Source organism: Pagrus major, chromosome 17 (genome assembly GCF_040436345.1).
Source record: "Pagrus major chromosome 17, Pma_NU_1.0".
Classification (NCBI taxonomy): Eukaryota; Metazoa; Chordata; class Actinopteri; order Spariformes; family Sparidae; genus Pagrus; species Pagrus major.
The window spans coordinates 23688163-23707988 of record NC_133231.1 but is presented as its reverse complement, the minus strand read 5'-3'; the positions used below and the strand labels follow the sequence as shown (position 1 = coordinate 23707988).

Sequence of the window (19826 nt, the reverse complement as noted above, 5' to 3'; positions counted from 1 at the left end):
TAACGGAAGTTGGCGAGTCGACGCGGTCCTGGAGCTTTTCGATTGTATCACATGATCTTCTTAGCCGATCAAGTTTAGCCAGTTGTCATAGAGTTGTAGATTTTTTTTTACATCTCCACTAACTGAAGCCAGTGGCTCCCAAACAGTGTGCCGTGAACCATAGATTATTATTGCAATACATTACTATACAACAAGTAATGAATTAGTTTTGAAAGCTTTTAGGAAAATATTGAAAAAATAAACGTTAAGGGGAGATTTTGCACTGCTATGAAGACAGGTGTGCTTTGAGATTTTGGCTTACCCCGTGGTTTAGCTTGTGCATCGGAGGTTAGTACAACCACTACTGTAAGCACCTACTTTGCAGGACTTTGCATTTTAGCTTAGAGAGATGACATCAAATGGGATGAAGGTGAGTGAGGATGACATGCAGCAAAGGGCCACAGGTCGGATTCAAACACTGGGCTGCTGCGGTGAGGACACAGCCTCTGTACATGGGACACACTCTACCAACTGAGCTACTGGAGCAGCCCCTTTTCTGAGATTTTACACAATCGAGACAAATGATTTACAGGTAATGGGAAGAATCGTTGCAGACGTAATCTCACCAGAAGGTCCTTAAGATACTGTTATTAGTGATACATGTTTTTGCACTGATGTGAATACAGTTGTGCCTTTTCTGATATATTACACAGCTAATTGAGAAAATCTATTCAACACACAGTGAGAAGAATTGTTAGTAGCAGCCCTAATCTTAGCAAAAGGTCCATAAGATAGTGGTGAAATAAGTTAATGTTTAAGTTTGCACAGGTATGAATAGCTACAGGTGTGCCTTGACCACAAAAAGTTTGAAAACTGCTACTGTAAGCTGATATATGAACATTTGTTTTTGACCTTGAAAACTGGTTGAAAACACAATATCACCCTGAGCTGAAACAGATGATCAACAGAACATAACCAATTTAACAAGCTATTTAATGTTTGAGTCCCTTTTCTGGCAAAAAAGCCAAATATTGCCTTTTAATCAGTATTATCTGCTTTTATGTGTCATCGTTCTGCCTGTTGATTTATTATAATATCATTATAATTATATTGTTTATGGCTAATTATAAGATTTGCAAATACATGTCCAGGTATTTTACTTTGTAGCAGCCTGAATATTAACACTTAAAGCCACTTTATTCTTCCTATGTGTGGACTCTAGCGCCTCCTTGTGGTGCGTGTCAGGTAATGCACCATTTCTATTAAAAGGCACCTGAACCTGTGTGCACTTAACTGAATTAAACAATCTAGTTGAATATATGACTCTCTGGATCAAACGTGCTCGTATTTTATTGCGTGTACATGTCGGGTGCGTGTGTGAGTGTGTGGAGAGATGGTGTATGTGTGTGTGAAGTTGTTCCCTGAGTCTCCTGTCTGTGACGTCACAGCCCCCAGGTGTGGCAGGGGAACAGGTAGGCTGTTGTCGTCGGTATCACTGCTGTCGCGTGAGACTCTGCTGTAGCTGAGTGTACGAGGGGCACGTCAGAGGTTTGTTTGGGGCGAGGAAGGAAGTTTGTTGCAGGAAAAAGCAATGAAAGGTCTATAATTATCTCCAAGAGCGCTTTTTTTTTCTTCTTCTTCTTCTCTCCGACCTCCCAGGGACGGTCGGGACTCCGCTGTTCTGTCTGGAAACATGGAGGAGCGGTGCTGAAGTCGTTACTGAACAGTGTTTTTAACCGTGGCGCCGCGCGTGAACCTTTGCACTTGTCATCCCGCACATTGAGCTGTCGGTGCGGGTTTAATCGAGTCGATATTTGATGAGTCTTGGGAGCGCTGGGAGCTCATCTGCACTCTTCCTGTTGAAGGTTTAGGTGAGTAAGGCCGAAGTTTAGTTGCATTTCGTTGAGCGCCAAAACAAATATTAAGGCAGCCTCGCACTGGAGAGGAGCCTGAGGTGGACTGGATTTGAATAGTCTGGGATCAGAAGGACATTAAATCAATAGTGTTATCTTCAGCAACGCCCAGTAAACAGGAAACGCTAATTAACACGGTGAAAAGGCGGCTGCTCTGTTCTGTAACTGTACTCTGTCAGATTATGTCTAATATGGAGAATAACTTACTTTAAAACAATTTCAGTCTCCTCCCAGATATTAAAAGTGTAAGAGTCCATGTTTTACTGTCATTTAAAACCCTAATTCAGCAAGGAAGTGTATTTAATTGCCCTTGAAATACATTTTAAACGGGAAAATGTAATATTATAATAATTATAATAGACTTTATTTATATGGCATCACCAGAATATACAAGCCAAACACAAGGAAGGCCAGTGTAAGGTGAGTTGGGACAAGAAGAAAGGAGGAGGAGGATATTAAAAAACACAGAAAGATAATATGAGACATTACAAGTAAAATGCCATAAAAGCCGTAAAACAAAATCCCAGAAAAAAAGGAGAGCGAGAGGGAAAGCAATGCAAAAACAGAGATAATAAAAGAATAAAATCAGTAACAGATGATAAGAAGGCCACATCACATCAGAGGAGTTATGAACAGATAAAAAACAGTAAGAGCAATGAAAAGAATAATAGATTTTTTAAAATGATTATTGTTATATTCCATTAAATGCTTTGGGTCCATGTGAACAGCTAAGTTTGAATCTCTAATCAGACTGATTTCAGTCATACTTGAAGAAATATTGAACATGTGACAGCATAAAGTGTGTTGCAGTTGTTAATGTACAAAATAACCAAACAGGAATCTCAATATCAATTAAATATATGAAAAATCAAAGCAGTTTTATCACATTGATGCAAAAATCTGATAAAAAACCCACGAACAGTGAGCAAATGCACCCAGAGATATTAAAGTGTTTGCTTCCACGGCACAAACGGTATAAAAATCTCCACTGGAAGACAAATATATCATCTCAAGGTGTGCACGCCATCACTAAGTCTGTCTCTGCTGCGTAGGCCCGGAGCAGTGATGGGGGACATCGACCTCGAGCAGCAGGAGCCGTTTCCCGTGGACCGAGATGGGAGACGGCTCAGGGACGCGGAGGACGAGCCCGACCGCGGCAGAAAGATGGGATGTTGTGAGAAGTTCCAGCATTCTGTCTCCAGATGGATGCTTCCAGAAGACAACCGCAGCAAGTACCTGGAGCGGGCCAACTGCTGCCCGCCTCCCATCTTCATCATCCTCATCAGTATTGCAGAGGTAGCACTGCCCTGAATGTACACGACACACACGCTTGTATGAGCGCTGATCGGTATGGATTGTGTGGATCTAATTATACATGCAGCCGTGGTGTTAATTACCGTATGGATCTGCTGTGATTGTATTAAGTAGAGCAGATATGGGAGTGAAGTTATAGAGGACAGAGTCGGATATCTCTGAATCAGGAGCTCTAGGAAAGAATTAGTCTGTTTGTAGCCACGGTATCTGAGAATGAATGGTTTTCACGATGACAAAGCTCTAAACTGTGAAGCTCTTGTTCATCCACAAGTTTCTTTTCTTTCCTGGCATCTGCGCCGCCTCCTCTGAATGTCCCAATTCATCAAGTGCAGTCCTCACTAACAGGGAAGTAGGCACGGTGTCAATGAAAACACTGAGTGGTGGGTTTGGGTTTGAGCTCGTACAGTCGAGTCTTCGGAGATGCTTTTCCTGAATGTGTAAACAGAAAAATCCTCCGTGGTTTTTTGACTTTATAGATTCAGGTGAATAAAAACATCTGGTGTGAGTGTGTGGCGGGTCAGTGGGCGATTTGATGAATCAGCAGAAGCAAAGTTAGAAGCTGTGGCCTCTTTTTCCCTAAAACTATGACTGCACTGACTATGTCCTTCGTCACTACTTTAAAGGGACAGTTCACCCCCAAATCCAGGAATACATGTTTTACCTTTAACCTGTAGAGCTTTTTATCCATTGAGATTGTTTGGGTGTGAGTGGCCGATTTTTGGAGATATCGGCCGTCACCTGGTTACTCAAGATAATCCTCAGAGCTCGCAGTGAGCAGTTTCTCTTGAGAAATATTTTCCTTTCATGTCACCGTGGAGAAGGAAGCCGACATCCTCTCATCCAGCTCAGCCGAGGTGGACGCCGTTCATGTTTACACCCCGCGCTGTCATGAGGACGAGCATTTCCTGATACAGTGTAGTTCAGTGGAAAGGAAATAGTTCCTACGTGAAACTGCGAAAACAAAAAGATCTGCAGATTATTTTGAGTAACACATTATTAAAGTATAATATACACCTATGTAAAGTAATAAGGTGAGACAGCAACAACTTACTTTACCCCTGTTTAGCATTTATTATTACAAATTAAGAAAACAAAAACAAGTGGTTTATTACACACTCTAATGTAGGTGTAAACAGATAGAAGTGTTTGTCAACAATAACTCCTCCTGTGGGCACCCAGAACTAATAATATCAAATACTGTTGACAAACACTGTATATTAATAAACTATTACACTTGATCTTATAGCTGCTTACAGCCATTTATTCAATGTTTACAGTGCTTATGAATATCAAAGATACATTATGCAACATCTCTGCATTAAAATGTCTAAAAACGACCTTTGTTATATATTTCGTTGAGTTGTGTTATTCCAAATGTGCGTTTCATTTGGTAGCCGGGGAAACATCAGATGATACATCAGAGAGTGAGGAAGACAGTCGGCAAACCCGACCGAGCGTAACGTGAATTAAACTTTAAAACTTTAACCTCGTTCGTGAACATTTCTGCCCGAGTCACGTCAGACATATTTTCATCTGCTTAGGTGGCCGTTTAACAATGTAGACAACAACTCCCACGATCCCATGCTACTTCAGTTTCATCAAACCACGTCTTTTGTCATTATTTTTATTGAGAGAGCCCTCGATGAAAACATTTCAGATATTTTGAAATCTGCAAAATCGCTGTTAAAGTCAGTTTTTACCCACTGGCCCCATGTTGCAGTCAGATTCAGTTGAAGGCTGCTGCTTTACTCTTTTATCAGAGTGTTTTGCACACTGCCTAATTATACTTCAAGATGAACAGCTCACTCTTTGTAGCTCACAGATGTCCACTGTCACTTCATTTGAATGTCCGTGAATACTTAACTCTTTATTGATCCAGAGGAGATTGTTCCAGGGCTGCAGTGCTCCCTCGCTTTATATTCCTACAGATACGTGCATTCAGACGTCTGAGCTCCACACTGGGGGATTTTATGGGCTCCGTTCAACATACTTCAGCATCTGTATTTCTGATTCGTTCTTCAAGCCTTTATTTTCTCAGCTGTTTGGGGTTTAGCTTCTGCCCTCATCCCTGCTGCTGCTGGTAACCTAAGGCAGGAAGTCAGGCACCAAAATAAAATGATTTGACCCACTTTAAGACTTACCTTTTGTGTACGTTTTCTGTCTTTCATTAGCTGGCAGTGTTTATCTACTACGCGGTGTGGATGCCTCAGAAGCAGTGGGTCACCCTGGATCAAGGCATCTGGAACAGCCCCCTCACATACAAGCCTGACAACAGGCAGGAGGCATGGCGCTTCATCTCCTACATGTTCGTCCACGCCGGGTAAGCATCCGCAGACCTTTATAGAGACCCGAATTACATGATGAAAGCTTGAGTCAGTGTGGGTAGTCGACGAATTCCCACAAACACTTTACAGCACAGAATCATGGCCGTGCAGTAATGATCAGTCTGGGTGAAGCTCTTGATCTTTAAATGCTGTCAGAGGCGTTGATTCAATTCTGCGGTCATGTTTGAGACTGCAGGATTTGTCTGTGTTTGATTTTGAAACTTCCGCCTTTGCCGCATTACTTCATCTCAGTGTTTTTTAACTGATGCACCACAGTCACAGCTACAAAAGCTGAATACTATTAGCTTGAAAAGGAAATCCGCCTCCATCTCTGCTTTTAAAAGAGATCCTGCGCATGAAAAGCCCATACAGCCGTTGCCTGTATTGTTGGCACATCTGTCCAAACACTGTAAAGTCATGTGATGTGGCAAGCAAAAAAAAAAGACATGAGCACATAAACCACAGGAACACAGGAAAACCAGAAATCATGAGCACACAGAAGCACGTAGGAAAACTAGATTAGTAAAGAGGAACAGTGGTCACAGTCACCCCTGACGGTAACTGGACGACGCTTAACAGGATGTTTGCTTAAAGGATAAAGCTGGTGGTGTTGTATCTTTCTCTGTCCACAAATCCCATACAAACTACCATTGAATTGAACTGTGTAGAGAGATATACAGTTAGCTTCTTCATCTGTGCTCTGAAACTGAAAATTGCAGTCCAGGAACTATTAATAACGTCTCAATGAGCCGCATCCGTTGCACAAAGTGTCGTGTTCTTTCATAACAAGGAACCGCGGCACTGGATCTGACCTGTTTTCAAAATAAAACATTATCTTGCAATCTATGATTATTTTTGTTACAGGCCTGAGCTTGATAAGACAATTAAAATATAAATACTTCAAGAATCAGTAGAAAATAACTTTTCTTGCGCAACAACGATCATTCAGAGAGTGTATCGGCCTCTGGTGCTTTCCAGTCCATTGTGCCACTTCCTCTTTAATTCGAGCCACTGTGATCACTGGACAAGGGAGTAATCAACTGTAGTTGGGTCTGTTGGGTCAATCCCAGACACACACCGTGCTGCTGACAGAAATACTCACTACTCACTATGTGTTATGATTCGCAGCTGAGAGTAGTCCCCAACAAAAACACATTTACTCCTGTTTGAGGAGTTTTAAAGGAGCAGTTGACCCGAGAGTGAAAAGTTTCGTCGACAATTTCTGAAACTTCACCGCAAAACAGCGTTACAGCATTCTCCTAAACAACTGAAGTAGACGGGGAGTTGTATTAGAAAGCCCTGAAATATCAAACTGATTTGAAAAGACATTATTAACAGAAATGTACTGAAATCTTCACTGTGGTTGCTGAGCTAAAAGTCTGCAGCTGGTCTGAAGTGGCTGCACAAGCTCGATCACACACTGAAGGTGTAAGTACCGTCTCTTTAAATCAATTTGGGATCTCAGGGCTTCCAGAAACATGGATTGCACTGGATGAGCTGAACAGAGGTAGTTTTTACGTCCTTCAGCTGTTTAGGAGAATGCGGAAATTCTGTTTTGCTGTGAAGCTCCAGCAATGTTTTATGGCAAACTTCACCTGACTTTTCATCAGCATGTTGCTAAGTAGGTAAAAATATATATTTGGGACCTGTTTTTTTAAAAAAAGTACATTGTCAGTGGGAACAGTGGGTTTGGGGAAGTGTTGATGCATTGATGGTTGCGATCTTTTCATGAAAAAACACCAGTCTTACCCTTTAAAACCCCTACATTGTTTTTAAATCACCCATCAAATGAAATCAATACCTGACATTTACCGTAGGGCTGCAGGTGTTTCTGTTTTTTTGTCCATCCCCTGTCATTTCACCACCATGGTTGAGAGTACATTCTACTTATTCCCCACGTCTGCCTCCCTAGTGTGGAGCACATCGTGGGAAACCTGCTGATGCAGCTGCTGCTGGGCATCCCTCTGGAACTGGTGCACAAAGGATTCGAAGTGGGGATGGTGTACATGGCAGGTGTCCTGGCAGGTGAGCGTCACCTGTTCCTTTTCCCCAGATGCCGTAAATGTGGCACGGCTGGCTCTGTCATTACAAAAGCACTCAGACTTCTAACATTAAGCATCTCAAAGTTGTTTTTTTCCTGTCAGTGTTTGTGTCTCGGCTCTCAGAAATGACACTGATTGTAGAAATGTCTGTCGTTCCTCAGGTTCTCTGTGCAGCTCCATCTTTGATCCTCTCAGCGCTTTGGTGGGAGCTTCAGGGGGCGTTTATGCCCTAATAGGAGGTTATTTTATGAATGCAGTGGTGGTAAGTTTATGTTCACATAAACAGGAAGAGCTGATGTTAACATTTCAGTCTCCAAGTACTTTGTTGTTTGTGTGTGTGAGAGGAAACTACTGAGCACATATTCAATCTTTTAGATAGCGGCTTCTCTTCCTCTCGTCCTAACCGTTTAATTCAGTCAAGCCTGATCCAAAATCAAACTCGATAGCACCGTATACTGTTTTACTTTGTTTATATTTGGCGGACCCTGCCACCTTTCTAGCTTCAAACAATGTCCTGGGGACCTTATTGTCCTCTGAGTACAGCTTGTTTATTCGGTTTTGGAAAAAATAAATATTTCTGAGTTTGTATTATTACCTCATTAATATTGCAAATATAAAAATTCTGAGTTTGAATTTCTTCTCCAAAACTACATTGTGCCCCTTTAAGTTAAATATTAGTGTATTGTTCTTTAAAGCTTGTGTCTGTTTTGCTTCATAGAACTTCCGAGAGATGATCCCTCTCCTCGGAGTGTTTCGTATCCTCGCCATTGTGATATTTGGTAGTGTACCCAGTAGTAGTAGTGTAACCCAGTGTATTATTTTCTAACTGCTGTAATCAAACTTTAAACATGTTGAATTTAATCCTGTTCTCTTTCTCTAGTTGCCACAGATTTTGGATTTGCCTTCTACAGAAGATTTGTCAACCACGATGATGGTTATAATGTAAGCTTCTTTTTTTTCTCTTTCGACTGTTCAGCAGGATAAATATACAAACAAAAGGGTCCTGCTTAACCTTTTCAGATATAACAAAGAGCCTAAAGAGGGATCCAGCTATTCCAGCTAACCTCCCCCGAGATGATGGCTTTAATTCGCTTGTGGCTATAGACAAGATCAGCAGCTCTTGCCAGGACATGATTATTCATGTAGATGCATAACTCTGTGTGGGCACACTCTAATGGACGCAAAGCAAACACACTCTCCAAGTAACTCACTTCTATTTTAATCTATGGTGACCTTTGTAGTTTGACTCGGTAGTTTCGGTTTCTTCCTGCTTGATGAAGCTTGTTTGTCTCTCCAACTGATTACCATCGACTCTAAAAAAACAGATTCCTTATTCCCTCCCCCACAACACTATCTCCCTTCTTTTCCCTTCCCCTTAATTTGTTTCACTGTTAAACTGGTCCTGCAAGTTTTTTAGGTGTTCAGTGAGGTCGGATGACACTGCTCAAGGGTCCGTGCTCCATTTAACTCTGGTAATTAGGCCTTTAGGCTAACTCTGAAACCTGACATCTCACATTTCTCTCCTCTTAGGTGTCCTTTGTGGCTCATTTTGGAGGAGTCGTGGCCGGGATGACCGTCGGCTATGTGTTCTTCAGCGCTTACAACAAGAAGCTCCTGAAAGACCCTCGTTTCTGGCTGTGTATAGTGGGCTATGTAGTCTTTGTGCTCTTTGCTGTGCTCTTCAACATCTTCCTGAGCCCGGCACCATAGGACCATGAAGCTGCATTCACCAGCCTTTTTTTTTTTTTTTTAAAGTTAACACTAAAAGCCTTAATGAGACGCTCAGGAAGATGTGTGTGTGAGCAAAGATGCTCTTCAGGGACTTTTTGAACATAGTGCACAGGGTGTTAAAATCAGATTTGACCCTTTTTAAAGCTAAATGTGAAAGTTACAGTGAAAGGGTGCCTCCTGCTGGTGATGTGACGCATTGCAGAAGGAATATTTTACATTTTAGACAATGTGCCTTTGAAAAATAAATTTTTTTTTTAGAGCTGAATAACATGTTTTGCTATGAGGAACTGCCATTAGTCATAATTACATAGTTGATCTTTTTCTGTGTTTGAGTGTTTTTTTTGGTAAGATTTTGGATCTTTTTATGATCATCTAGAAAATTAATGAACACACCAGTCCTATTTCATGTCATTTTTCTTTAATCAGAAATAATGCCCTGACAGTTTGATTGAAAAATTGTATATTCTCATAGTTGTTGCTGATTTGAAGCTGAGTTGAATCATCATGGACTTTAGGCTGCGACTAATGATTACTTTGATTGTCAATTAATCTGTTGATTATTTTCTCTAGTAATTGATTATTTGTTTGGTCAGAAATTGGTAAAAAGTTATGGTCACTGTTCCCCAAAGACCAAGATGACGTCCTCAAATGTCTTGTTTTGTCCACAACCAAAAGAAAAATCAGTTTACTGTGATAGAGGAGTAAAGAAGAGAGAAGATATTCACATACATTTTCTGAAAAAATCTAAACTGATTAATTTTTAGGGGTGTCACAGTATCGCAATTATCCTTTATAACCATGATATTAAAAATGAAATATTTATATCATGTTAACAATGCACGATAATATCATCTTGCCTGAATGTTAGGGCTTGTGCATCTTTTGTTTGAGTTCACCTGGTCGCCTTTTCACTAGTAATTGAGTAGTTGATAGTAATTGTTGATTTTTACAGTAATGGTTACAGACTCTCTACCTACACTTGGTATTTTTTGCCACACACAGTTAAAGATAGATAAATGCTAGCATTATTTTTCAAATTTCTATAGATATCATGATAACATTATTGTGAATTCATTTGGCCACGATAATTGTGTAGTACTCAGTTGATACTTTGATAGCTCTATTAATCGATTATCAAAATAGTTGCCGATTGTTTCAATCGTTGACAACTAAGTGATTAATCGACTAACTGTTGCAGCTCTAATGGACTTTCAGTATTCATGACGTGTGCCTTAAACATGGAGAAGTCCCTCACTGCAGGATTTGATGAAGACGTGTGGATGGCTGTGTGACAGCACTAACAAGAAGAAAGAGTCTCAGGAAAAAGAGGGATGACTGTCCATGTTGGTGTTGCCCCTTCCTTTTATAAGCAAAAGAGCTGGTTTACCATCAGGACTTGGCTCAATGCCTCGTCATTGTTTCAGCCACATCCTGTTGACAGGAAGTGGCTAATTTCATGTTAAGTCGTAAAACAAATTGATTTTTTTTTTTTTTAATCACTCATTGTTTCGTAATCTCGGAAATACAAATCTTTAAACATGAACATCCAGCTTTTGGAAAGTGTCTGCTGTTAAAGTAAATAAGTTGTTGGTATGATACAAAACTCCTCCTTAACTGGAGGGATACTGGTGAATGTTATAGTCTCATAAGTATATAAATTAAAACTCTAATGCTGTTTAACATCTGATGTACAGATCTTACTTTAAATGTAAAGTAAATGTACTTAATTTATCTAAGATGACCGAAGACTGTTTGGTTTTGCATCTCCACAGCTCAGTGTTTAAGTGTTTTTAATACAATCTGATGTTTTTGTAATGTATTTGTTTATTGTCATACCAAATCTGAACTTGAGTATTGATCTTGTCTGATGAATATGTACAGAGTAAACAGTAAAGACTTCCTTTCCAATGGTCTTCAATTAGCAGACAACAGAGTGTTTGTGCAGCAGTCTGCTGGTTAATGCTGCGGGGACATTATAGCAGCGACTGCTCTTTCCAGTTTACAGTATGGAAAGTTCCATAGTTTCCAAACGCAGCTCATCAATATAACTTAGTGCATCAATATTCAATTATCATGAACTTGTTTGCCTCGACCCTGAACACTAGGAAATAGTATGTTGCATTATGTGGTACAACAGTCGTAAGTGTTGACTCAGTTGACTCGTCAAGGTGCAGTGTGTATGATTTAAAGTGAATGAATGAATGAGCCTTTGATATCTACAGAGGGAGCAGGTCCTCTTCTAGAGTCCCCCGTGTTCCTACAGTAGCCCAGAATGGACAAACTAAACACTGACTCTAGAGAGGGCTTTCTCTGATTGTTTGTATTTTTAGCAGCCACCCTAGGAAAGGGTGAGGCAAGGGTAATTCATTGGTTTCAATCTGACTCTTCACTGGCAGATGCCATTAAATCCTGCACACTGGCCCCTTTAAATAGTTAACCTGGAATTTATTTTAAAATACTAAAAATAACACTGGGATCCCAGAGGTCCTCAAGACAGCCGATAAAGTAGCATCAACTAGTCGTATCTTGAAATAGTTAAGTTAAAGTGGCAATTGTATAAAATACTTTGCTATATCTTAATCATTTTAAAAAAAAATTAAAAACCTATAAGCACCATTGTATGCATTTTGTATTATATTCATTAGTTTAATTTACAAATAATTGTTTTAGTTACTTAGTTTTATGAATGTATATACATTTAAGTATTTCTATGGTTTCATTTCTTTTCTTACATGGCTACATCTTTTTTTCTTTATACATTTACTGAATTTTACATGGCTTTACATTTATCTGATAGTTTAAGATGAGGGTTTGTTCTTATAAGCAATTTCTGAAAACTTAAAATATGAATCATAATAAAAGACTTGAAGATTGAAGACAGGAAATCCCACAAAAAATTAGTTTTTCATTTTGAAAGAGTAAATTGCCGGAGGACTTCCTGGGCCTGTAGTACATGTGAAAATTGATTGCAGTGATTGGTAGGATAAGAGGGGGAAATTGCACTGGGATTTTCCCAATACCTCACCCCAGTGTGACCCTCTGTACCCCTAATGTGCCAGACTGGTTTGAATCAATCGTGCTGTTCTGGGCAGAATGGGATATTTTAGGTCAGAGGGGAAAGGTTCACTTCAGGACCACATTGAAATATTGCACTGAGCTGGTGGTGGTTTGCTTTTCCTCCTGATAACATTTCATATCATATCATGGGTGTGGAGCTGTTAATATCATGAGTGGCATATTTATCACACAGAGGCATTTAAAGGAATTTACAACTGGAACAGTTGACATGCACACACACTGATCCATTGTGATAGATTAGTTTTAAATGGGATAAAATAACGTGTGAAGTGCGTGAAAACTTAATTACATCCAGAGCGGAGCAGCAGGGTATGAAATTGAACATGATGACTCATTGACTACTTCACTATAGTAGAAAACTATTGATCATGCATGGCCTGTGTGGACAACTGACAGGTATTGATAATATGGGGATTCAAGCCACAGTGGCTGTTTCCTTCTCTGTACATATGGAGCAAATAGACTAAAACAACTGAGTGCAAACAAATCCGAAGCGTTCAATCTGGACTTGCAAAACATCCGTTTGGAAACAGCTTGGTTATTTACATCCACACCTAATGTACACACCCAGATAAAAAATAAAAAAATAAACTCAGTGAGTGAGCTACCATCTCTGCTTTGTTTGGAGAGGTAAAACAAAAAGGTCCGACTGAGGTTAGATGCAGACAAATAAAAAATAAAGCAGTCCTGGCCTGCAAAGATTGAGGTCAATATCCGTGTTACAACTGGTTACAACCCCATCACAGTGAGGCCGTGATCTAAATGCATCACTGAAGCTGTCGGTATTGACTTTCTCTGGTCAGAGTAGTTGTTGGCAACCTTCCCTCAGCGGCTCTGTTGTTCCCACTTTGTTTCTGGCATCACTGAAGTAGAGGCGGGTCACCGAAGTTTAGGTGATGGTCAGGGGACTCATGTGGAGGGCGCTAACGATTTTTAAAAACTTTTTGGTGACCGTGTCAGGGCTGCATGACCCGAGGAGATTTAAGTCACCACCGGCAGTCTGTCCACGCTGCTGCGAGGTAAATGGAAACGGCAAGTGCGCTGATCTGACACCGCTGAGGAGGAATGGTTTCTTTTAGACAAAAACTGGATAGCTGAACAAGGGAACATATCACTGGATTTACACAGAAGTCCTCTCCGTCTGCTCTTAATACAATTTTTTGCAAATATGTGAAACTGAATTTTTTACTTGATAGGTTTTTTACTAGTTAATTTTTTTTTTTTTTTCAAATTGAGAGGTACTGACATTTTTTAATACATCAGTACTGGGGCATTTAAATGACAATTTTTATCACTTTTTGGGGGTTTACCGCTATTTTTTCTCCTTTTTACTGTGTTCATTTAACATGAAAAGCTGCTTATTTTGCTGTATTTTCTTAAAGGTTCAAAAAGCTGCACATTTATAGATACTGCACATTTTCTTTCCTAATCTTTCTCTTTCTAGTCACAATGGCAGAGTGAAGATGGGGGACTGGAACTTCCTTGGGGGGATTTTGGAGGAGGTGCATATCCATTCCACGATGGTAGGCAAGATCTGGCTCACCATCCTGTTCATCTTCCGTATGCTGGTCCTCGGAGTGGCAGCCGAGGACGTGTGGAACGACGAGCAGGCTGACTTCATATGCAACACTGAGCAGCCCGGATGCAGGAACGTGTGCTATGACCTCGCTTTCCCGATCTCCCTCATCCGCTACTGGGTGCTGCAGGTCATTTTTGTGTCTTCTCCCTCTCTGGTTTACATGGGCCACGCTCTCTACAGGCTGCGGGCGCTGGAGAAGGCGCGGCAGAAGAAGAAGGCTCTGCTGCGGAAGGAGCTGGAGTTGGTCGGTGTGGAGTTGGCAGAAGCCAGGAAGCGGATTGAGCGGGAAATGAAACAGCTCGATCAGGGGAAGCTCAACAAAGCTCCTCTAAGGGGCTCTCTGCTGCGTACCTATGTGGCTCACGTTGTCACTCGCTCTGTTGTTGAAGTGGCCTTCATGACAGGCCAGTACGTCCTTTACGGCTTTCACCTCTACCCGCTGTTCAAGTGTGAGCGGGATCCTTGTCCAAATGCTGTAGACTGTTATGTTTCCAGACCAACAGAGAAAACTGTCTTCATGGTGTTCATGCAATGCATTGCTGGAATTTCCCTCTTCCTGAACATCTTGGAGATCATGCATCTGGGTTACAAGAGGATTAAAAAGGGCATCTTGGACTTCTACCCTCACTTGAGAGACGAGAGAGATGAACTTGATGACTACTATTCCAACAAGTGTAAAAAAGAATCTGTAGTGCAAATATGCACCGGAGCATCCCGGAAGGCCACAATTGCTTCTGCACCCAGTGACTACAACCTCCTGATGGAGAGGGTGCAGGGCACAGTTATGTACCCAAGCCTCATCAAACCTTCAACTTTTCTACCTCTTCAGGGCGAGCTGGCCACTCAGCAGGATTTGGATGATTCCAGATGTTCAGCTCAAAGCCCCCCAGACTATAACTGCACCTTGACTACCAATGAGCCCTGCTCGCCGTGCTGCGACTCCCTAATCAATCCAAAGCAACAGGCTGAGGACTTTCTGCATCTTCCCCCACACAGTAAGGAGGACAGCAGCGAAAGAGGGAGCCCAGACTCTCCAAAATGCCCACAGAAGGCAGCTCACCCTTCCGCTTACCCCACGTTGCCAGTTAGTGCATCAAGAAGACCGTGGAGGTCTCATGGCTCTTTCAAATGCGCCACAGTGTTGGAGGGCAAAAGCTCCGACACAGATTCATATGGGGGCGCAAAAGCCAGTAGTGGACCTCCCTGCTCTCAAACACAGTCAAAATCAGACGCAAAACATCACAGCCGGCCCTCCACCCCGGAGTCACTGGATGACTCCAGCTCAGGATCCGCGCACAACCCCAGACCGCCTTCGTCCAACTGTAAGACATCAATGGCGAGTACTGCAAGCAGCAAACGAGCACCGGACCTGCAAGTTTAAACTTCAAACCGTTTCCTTGTTAGCAATCACAGTCGCACAGCAATCCATGTTACAGGTGTCAGTTCTACATTTAACTTACGGATTTAACAGCACTCTACGCTGCCTTCAGACTGGTGAGAGTCAGCTAATATTTGTGTTATAAACCTTATAAACAATTCAGTCTATATAATATAGCATGCTATAAAAACTAATTTCAGTTTGGTTAATGCAGTTAACATTTATAATAATTTTGGTGACATATTGCAATATAAACAGAGGACTTTGTACTGTATGTTTTATATTTTTTCCAACTTTCTTTTGGAATGAACCTTTATTTTCTATTGTGACTAACTTAATGTACCGCAACCAAATTAGCATGAAAAACACTTATTTATTCCATAGTTTGAGCTAACAGTGTGTACTTTCACATGTGGTGTGGTGTTTTTCCATTGTTGTGTGACATAAATGTAGTGAAAAGATGTCATGTGATGTCATGTCACTATAAAGAGCAACAGCAACACTTTTACACATTTAGTGGCAAACATGTGAACTGTCTGTCCTGTAGCAATGTGAGCATTTGTAGGGATCGACCAATACCGATTATGAGATATCAAGGAGTTATCAAGTGGCAGTAAAAATGAAAATAATGTAATAATAATAATAATAATAATGTAACTAAGTTCAATTTACTCAAGTACTGTACATAAGTACAATTTGGAGGCAAATATTGTAGTTTTTACTTTGTTACATTTATTTTTACAACTTTAGTTACTCGGTATTTTGCAGATTCAGATTATTAATAATATAAATAGAATATTATGAAAAAATTATGATGTATTACTATAGATTAAGCTACCCAGCAGTATATGAAGTAATTCAAATGAGCTCCACCTTGAGTGCGACTCTGGCTACAGACTGAGAGACGGCTGCATCGGAGGCAAAGTAGCACATTTTCAAATAAATTTATTTCACTGGCAATCGGACAAGAAAAACCCTGATTCTGATAATCTTAAAAATGCTGATTATTGGTCGATCCCTAAATATTTGTACCATAACAACATATAAATATTTTTGGAAAGATTATTTCGTCCAAAGTTTGTGGTTTCATCACATCGCTATATGTTTTAGGGATCTAGCAGCGGGGAGTTTGTCATCTCTTAAATGGATAAAGAGTTAATGAGATGACCTGTACAGATGTAAGAAAATGTGGTAATACTATGATAAAATGTCTGACTGTCACAACATTACCAGCACGTCCTGGGTATAAAACACTAATGATCATATCAAAAGCTAGCAGCTAACACAGCAACACTGTAACTGTCCTGCTTGATAGTTTGGATTCTGTTTGTCTCTAATGAAACAACCGAAAGTTATTAACAAATCTGATTGGACCTGGTAGAAAACCAGACGCCCATTTGTCCCCAAGGTTTCTGTCATGTTTTGCAATATTGACTCTGTATCAAAATCCTCTGATAGTTCAGTAAAATGCCTGACTGATAAATTGATGTTTAGAAATGAGTGATACAACAGTATCTTAATTACAAAACTGTGCTTTATTTTACCCGTAACTTACATTTTGGAGCTTTGTACAACTGTTTACTCACACCAGACCTTTGGAAATAAAGGATAAGTGTGTCTCTGTCACACACGGGAGTCTGTGTCTTCCTATTTATGCCAAAAAAGTTAAATCATCCACAGCATTATCAGACCTTGGTTGTTTTCTCACATAGAGCCCTAACAAAGAAGTCCCACATCTAATGAACTTAAGCACTTTCTATCATAAACTTTTACTAAAGATTGAATGAACAAGAAAGAAAAATTATATACATACATGTACAGAATAAGTTAGATTCTAAAAAACAAAGCAGGAACTACAATTTACAAAAAACAGCACAGTTACATAAAAAGTTCTTGGCTTTCACTTGACAGTGTCGTCTAGTCTTTAAATCTAAAGTTACAGCAGGAATATAAACAAAAAGTACATTTCTCACACAAAAGCTCTGCTCGGGTCTAGTCAGCTGTGGCTCCCTCTTCTGGCTCATAATGCTGCAGCTAGAGACACGGAGGAAAAAGGACATATGTTTTGTTTTTTATCCATTCATGTCTGTGGCAGTTTTCAGACAAATACAACTACAGCAAAGGAGTACAACAAAATGCTACTTAAACAACTACCAGATCACAAAGATTTCTTCAACAGAGCTACACTGAAAGGTATGAAGGATCTCCAAGTATGTAATTGTTATTATCCTCTCCTGTAAAATGATTATCAGCCTGGCTGATTATTCAACTGGGTATTCTAGTCTGAGTATAAAAGTAGCAGTAAATATAAATGTAACTAAGTACATTTTTTAATCAAATACTGTCTTAAATACCTCAAAATTGATCTTGAGTATTTCCATGTTCTGCTACTTTACACTACATGTTGAAGGCAAATACTGTACAGTACCTTTTACTCCACTACATTTATTAGGTTACTTTAGTTACTGATCACTTTGCATATTGCATTTACTCACACTCATGTGCTTTAGAAAGGCTGAAATTAAACACGTAAGCACCAGCACAGCTTACCCTTGTTTTGAGGTCTTTGTTTTCCTCTGCCAGACGTGAACACCTCTGCCTCAAGTCCATCACCTCCTGCTGCAGATCCTCCGTGTCTGTTGAAGTCTGGCCACCACCACCAAGATGCTCCTTGATAAATCTGGAGGGAGTCTGTTAAAGAATCTACAGCAAGCAGTTGCCTCCTCTATCAAGTAAATTCTGAACATTTCTCTTCATTATTATTTGTGTTGAGAGTGGTGGGCAGTGAAGTTCATTACGAGGCTGAGCTCACTACCAACTAAACCAAGAGACCATTTCTGCAACCGCTCAATGGTTCAGCAGAGTCGGGTTGTGTGTATAGAAGGATACTCCAGAGCATTGCTGGGCCTTTCTTGTTGTTCGTACAAAGCCACTAGAACTGAAATCCAGAAGGGAAAATAGAAAAGAATTAAACAAAATTGCACAAGAACTGAGGCAACAACTAACAGGGCCGGGAGTCAAACATCAATACTTTCTGGGTCCCGACCAAATCGACACAGAAACTCAAAGTTGGCAGCAAATGTCTTGTTTACTTGGATTAGATATTTCCAGTGTTAAATAGTAATGTATTATTTAATCTTTTTAGGTGTATTATTGAACTGTAGAGCTGCAACGATTAGTCGATTAAATGACTAGCTGATCGAGAGAAAAACAATAGCGGAATATTTTGATCATCAATTTATTGTTTCAAGCTAAAAATATCAAACATTTGCTGGTTTCAGCTTCTTAAATGTCAGGATTTTCTACTTTTTTATGGTCATATATGATAGTAAATGACAATTCTTTGAGTTTTAGACCGACGGTTAGAAGAATCTGTTAATGGTTTTGTGAGAAAGAGGAAAATTTCAAACATTGCATGATAATTTGTTGATGTTTACTAACCACAATGAGCCAATATATAATATGAATTGGTATTTTCTGTTCAATCCTGTCAGATGATGATCCGTGTTGATCATTTGTACAAATATATAGCTAGTTTAAATTGTAACACTGACTTCAACACTCCTGGTTTGCTTCATTTGCTTTCCATTACAATGTGAAGTTTGTGAATATACAGGAAAAAAGTGCCATACCGCTGGTAAGACTGTCAACAACACCAGCTTTCTCCAAGTACCTCCGAAACTGCTCCCTTTTAGTGTCTGAAGACTGTAGGAGGAAATATCACACACTTTAAAGAAGTCAGACATTTTATCATTACCAACTGGTGACTCAACAGTCAGGTGAAGTCCACTTGAATAGATGTTGATATCAAAACAACAACACAACAAACATTTGATTTGACACGAGGGTCATTTTCGGAGTCAACGGTTACTAAACATACAAATAGTCGGAAAACATTGGTCAAAAAGCAGTTTGTAGTTGGTTCGCTGACATTATCTCACGAGTTCCCAACTTCACTGTCTGCACAAACTTTTACAATCCCCAATGGTTGAAAAACAAACACGAGCTGTCACAGGTGGGCCCTCTACCCTCTGATGAACACAGGTACCTCCCTAGGTTGCTAGTGTTAGCTTAGCTAGCTTACAGCTAGCGTCCCAGACAAGAAACAGTTGCTACACAGCGTTAGAGAGAGATAAAGCAGACAGCAAACATACTTACTCTATAATGCGTCATGTTGATGTAGGTTTTAAAGTTGACACTCTCCTCTTTTAGATCGGTGTTTTATTGTCCTGTCTTGATAGCGAGCAAACAATTTTGAAACGCAACTAAACTGCCGGGCCGGGAAAACTTAAGTTTCGTTATCACGCTCTTCAAGCAAGTGGACTGCTGGGTCTGATGCTGCCTTCAGGTGTTCCTCGTAAAAAAATAATTAACACCATAAGCACGGCCCAGAGAGGAAGTCCTCGTTAGCGGCTGGTTGTGGTTGTGTACTTGTTTTATTTTATTGAAAACACTGGTGACAAAATACAGTACAAAATCACGGACAGA

At 40.2% G+C, this 19826-nt stretch overlaps 3 protein-coding genes across 3 annotated transcripts; 2 read left to right on the top strand and 1 right to left on the bottom strand.

Moving 5' to 3' along the window:
* The first annotated feature begins 1487 nt into the window (after positions 1-1487).
* Positions 1488-11204, top strand: rhbdl2 (rhomboid, veinlet-like 2 (Drosophila)). The gene is made up of 8 exons (XM_073485677.1): positions 1488-1850; positions 2945-3188; positions 5378-5526; positions 7443-7555; positions 7734-7834; positions 8291-8351; positions 8453-8514; positions 9103-11204. The coding sequence occupies exons 2-8, from the start codon at positions 2958-2960 to the stop codon at positions 9280-9282; spliced, it is 897 nt and encodes a 298-aa protein (XP_073341778.1). The 5' UTR covers positions 1488-1850; positions 2945-2957; the 3' UTR covers positions 9283-11204.
* A 2143-nt stretch (positions 11205-13347) lies between these two features.
* Positions 13348-15341, top strand: gja9a (gap junction protein alpha 9a). Its single transcript, XM_073485402.1, has 2 exons — positions 13348-13400; positions 13826-15341. The coding sequence occupies exons 1-2, from the start codon at positions 13348-13350 to the stop codon at positions 15339-15341; spliced, it is 1569 nt and encodes a 522-aa protein (XP_073341503.1).
* Positions 15342-16854: 1513 nt separating this feature from the next.
* On the bottom strand, positions 16855-19688 carry LOC141011788 (c-Myc-binding protein-like). The gene is made up of 5 exons (XM_073485066.1): positions 19497-19688; positions 18971-19043; positions 18228-18276; positions 17889-18018; positions 16855-17372 (listed from the first exon to the last, which is right to left on the bottom strand). The coding sequence occupies exons 1-5, from the start codon at positions 19509-19511 to the stop codon at positions 17331-17333; spliced, it is 309 nt and encodes a 102-aa protein (XP_073341167.1). The 5' UTR covers positions 19512-19688; the 3' UTR covers positions 16855-17330.
* Between the last annotated feature and the right edge of the window lie 138 nt (positions 19689-19826).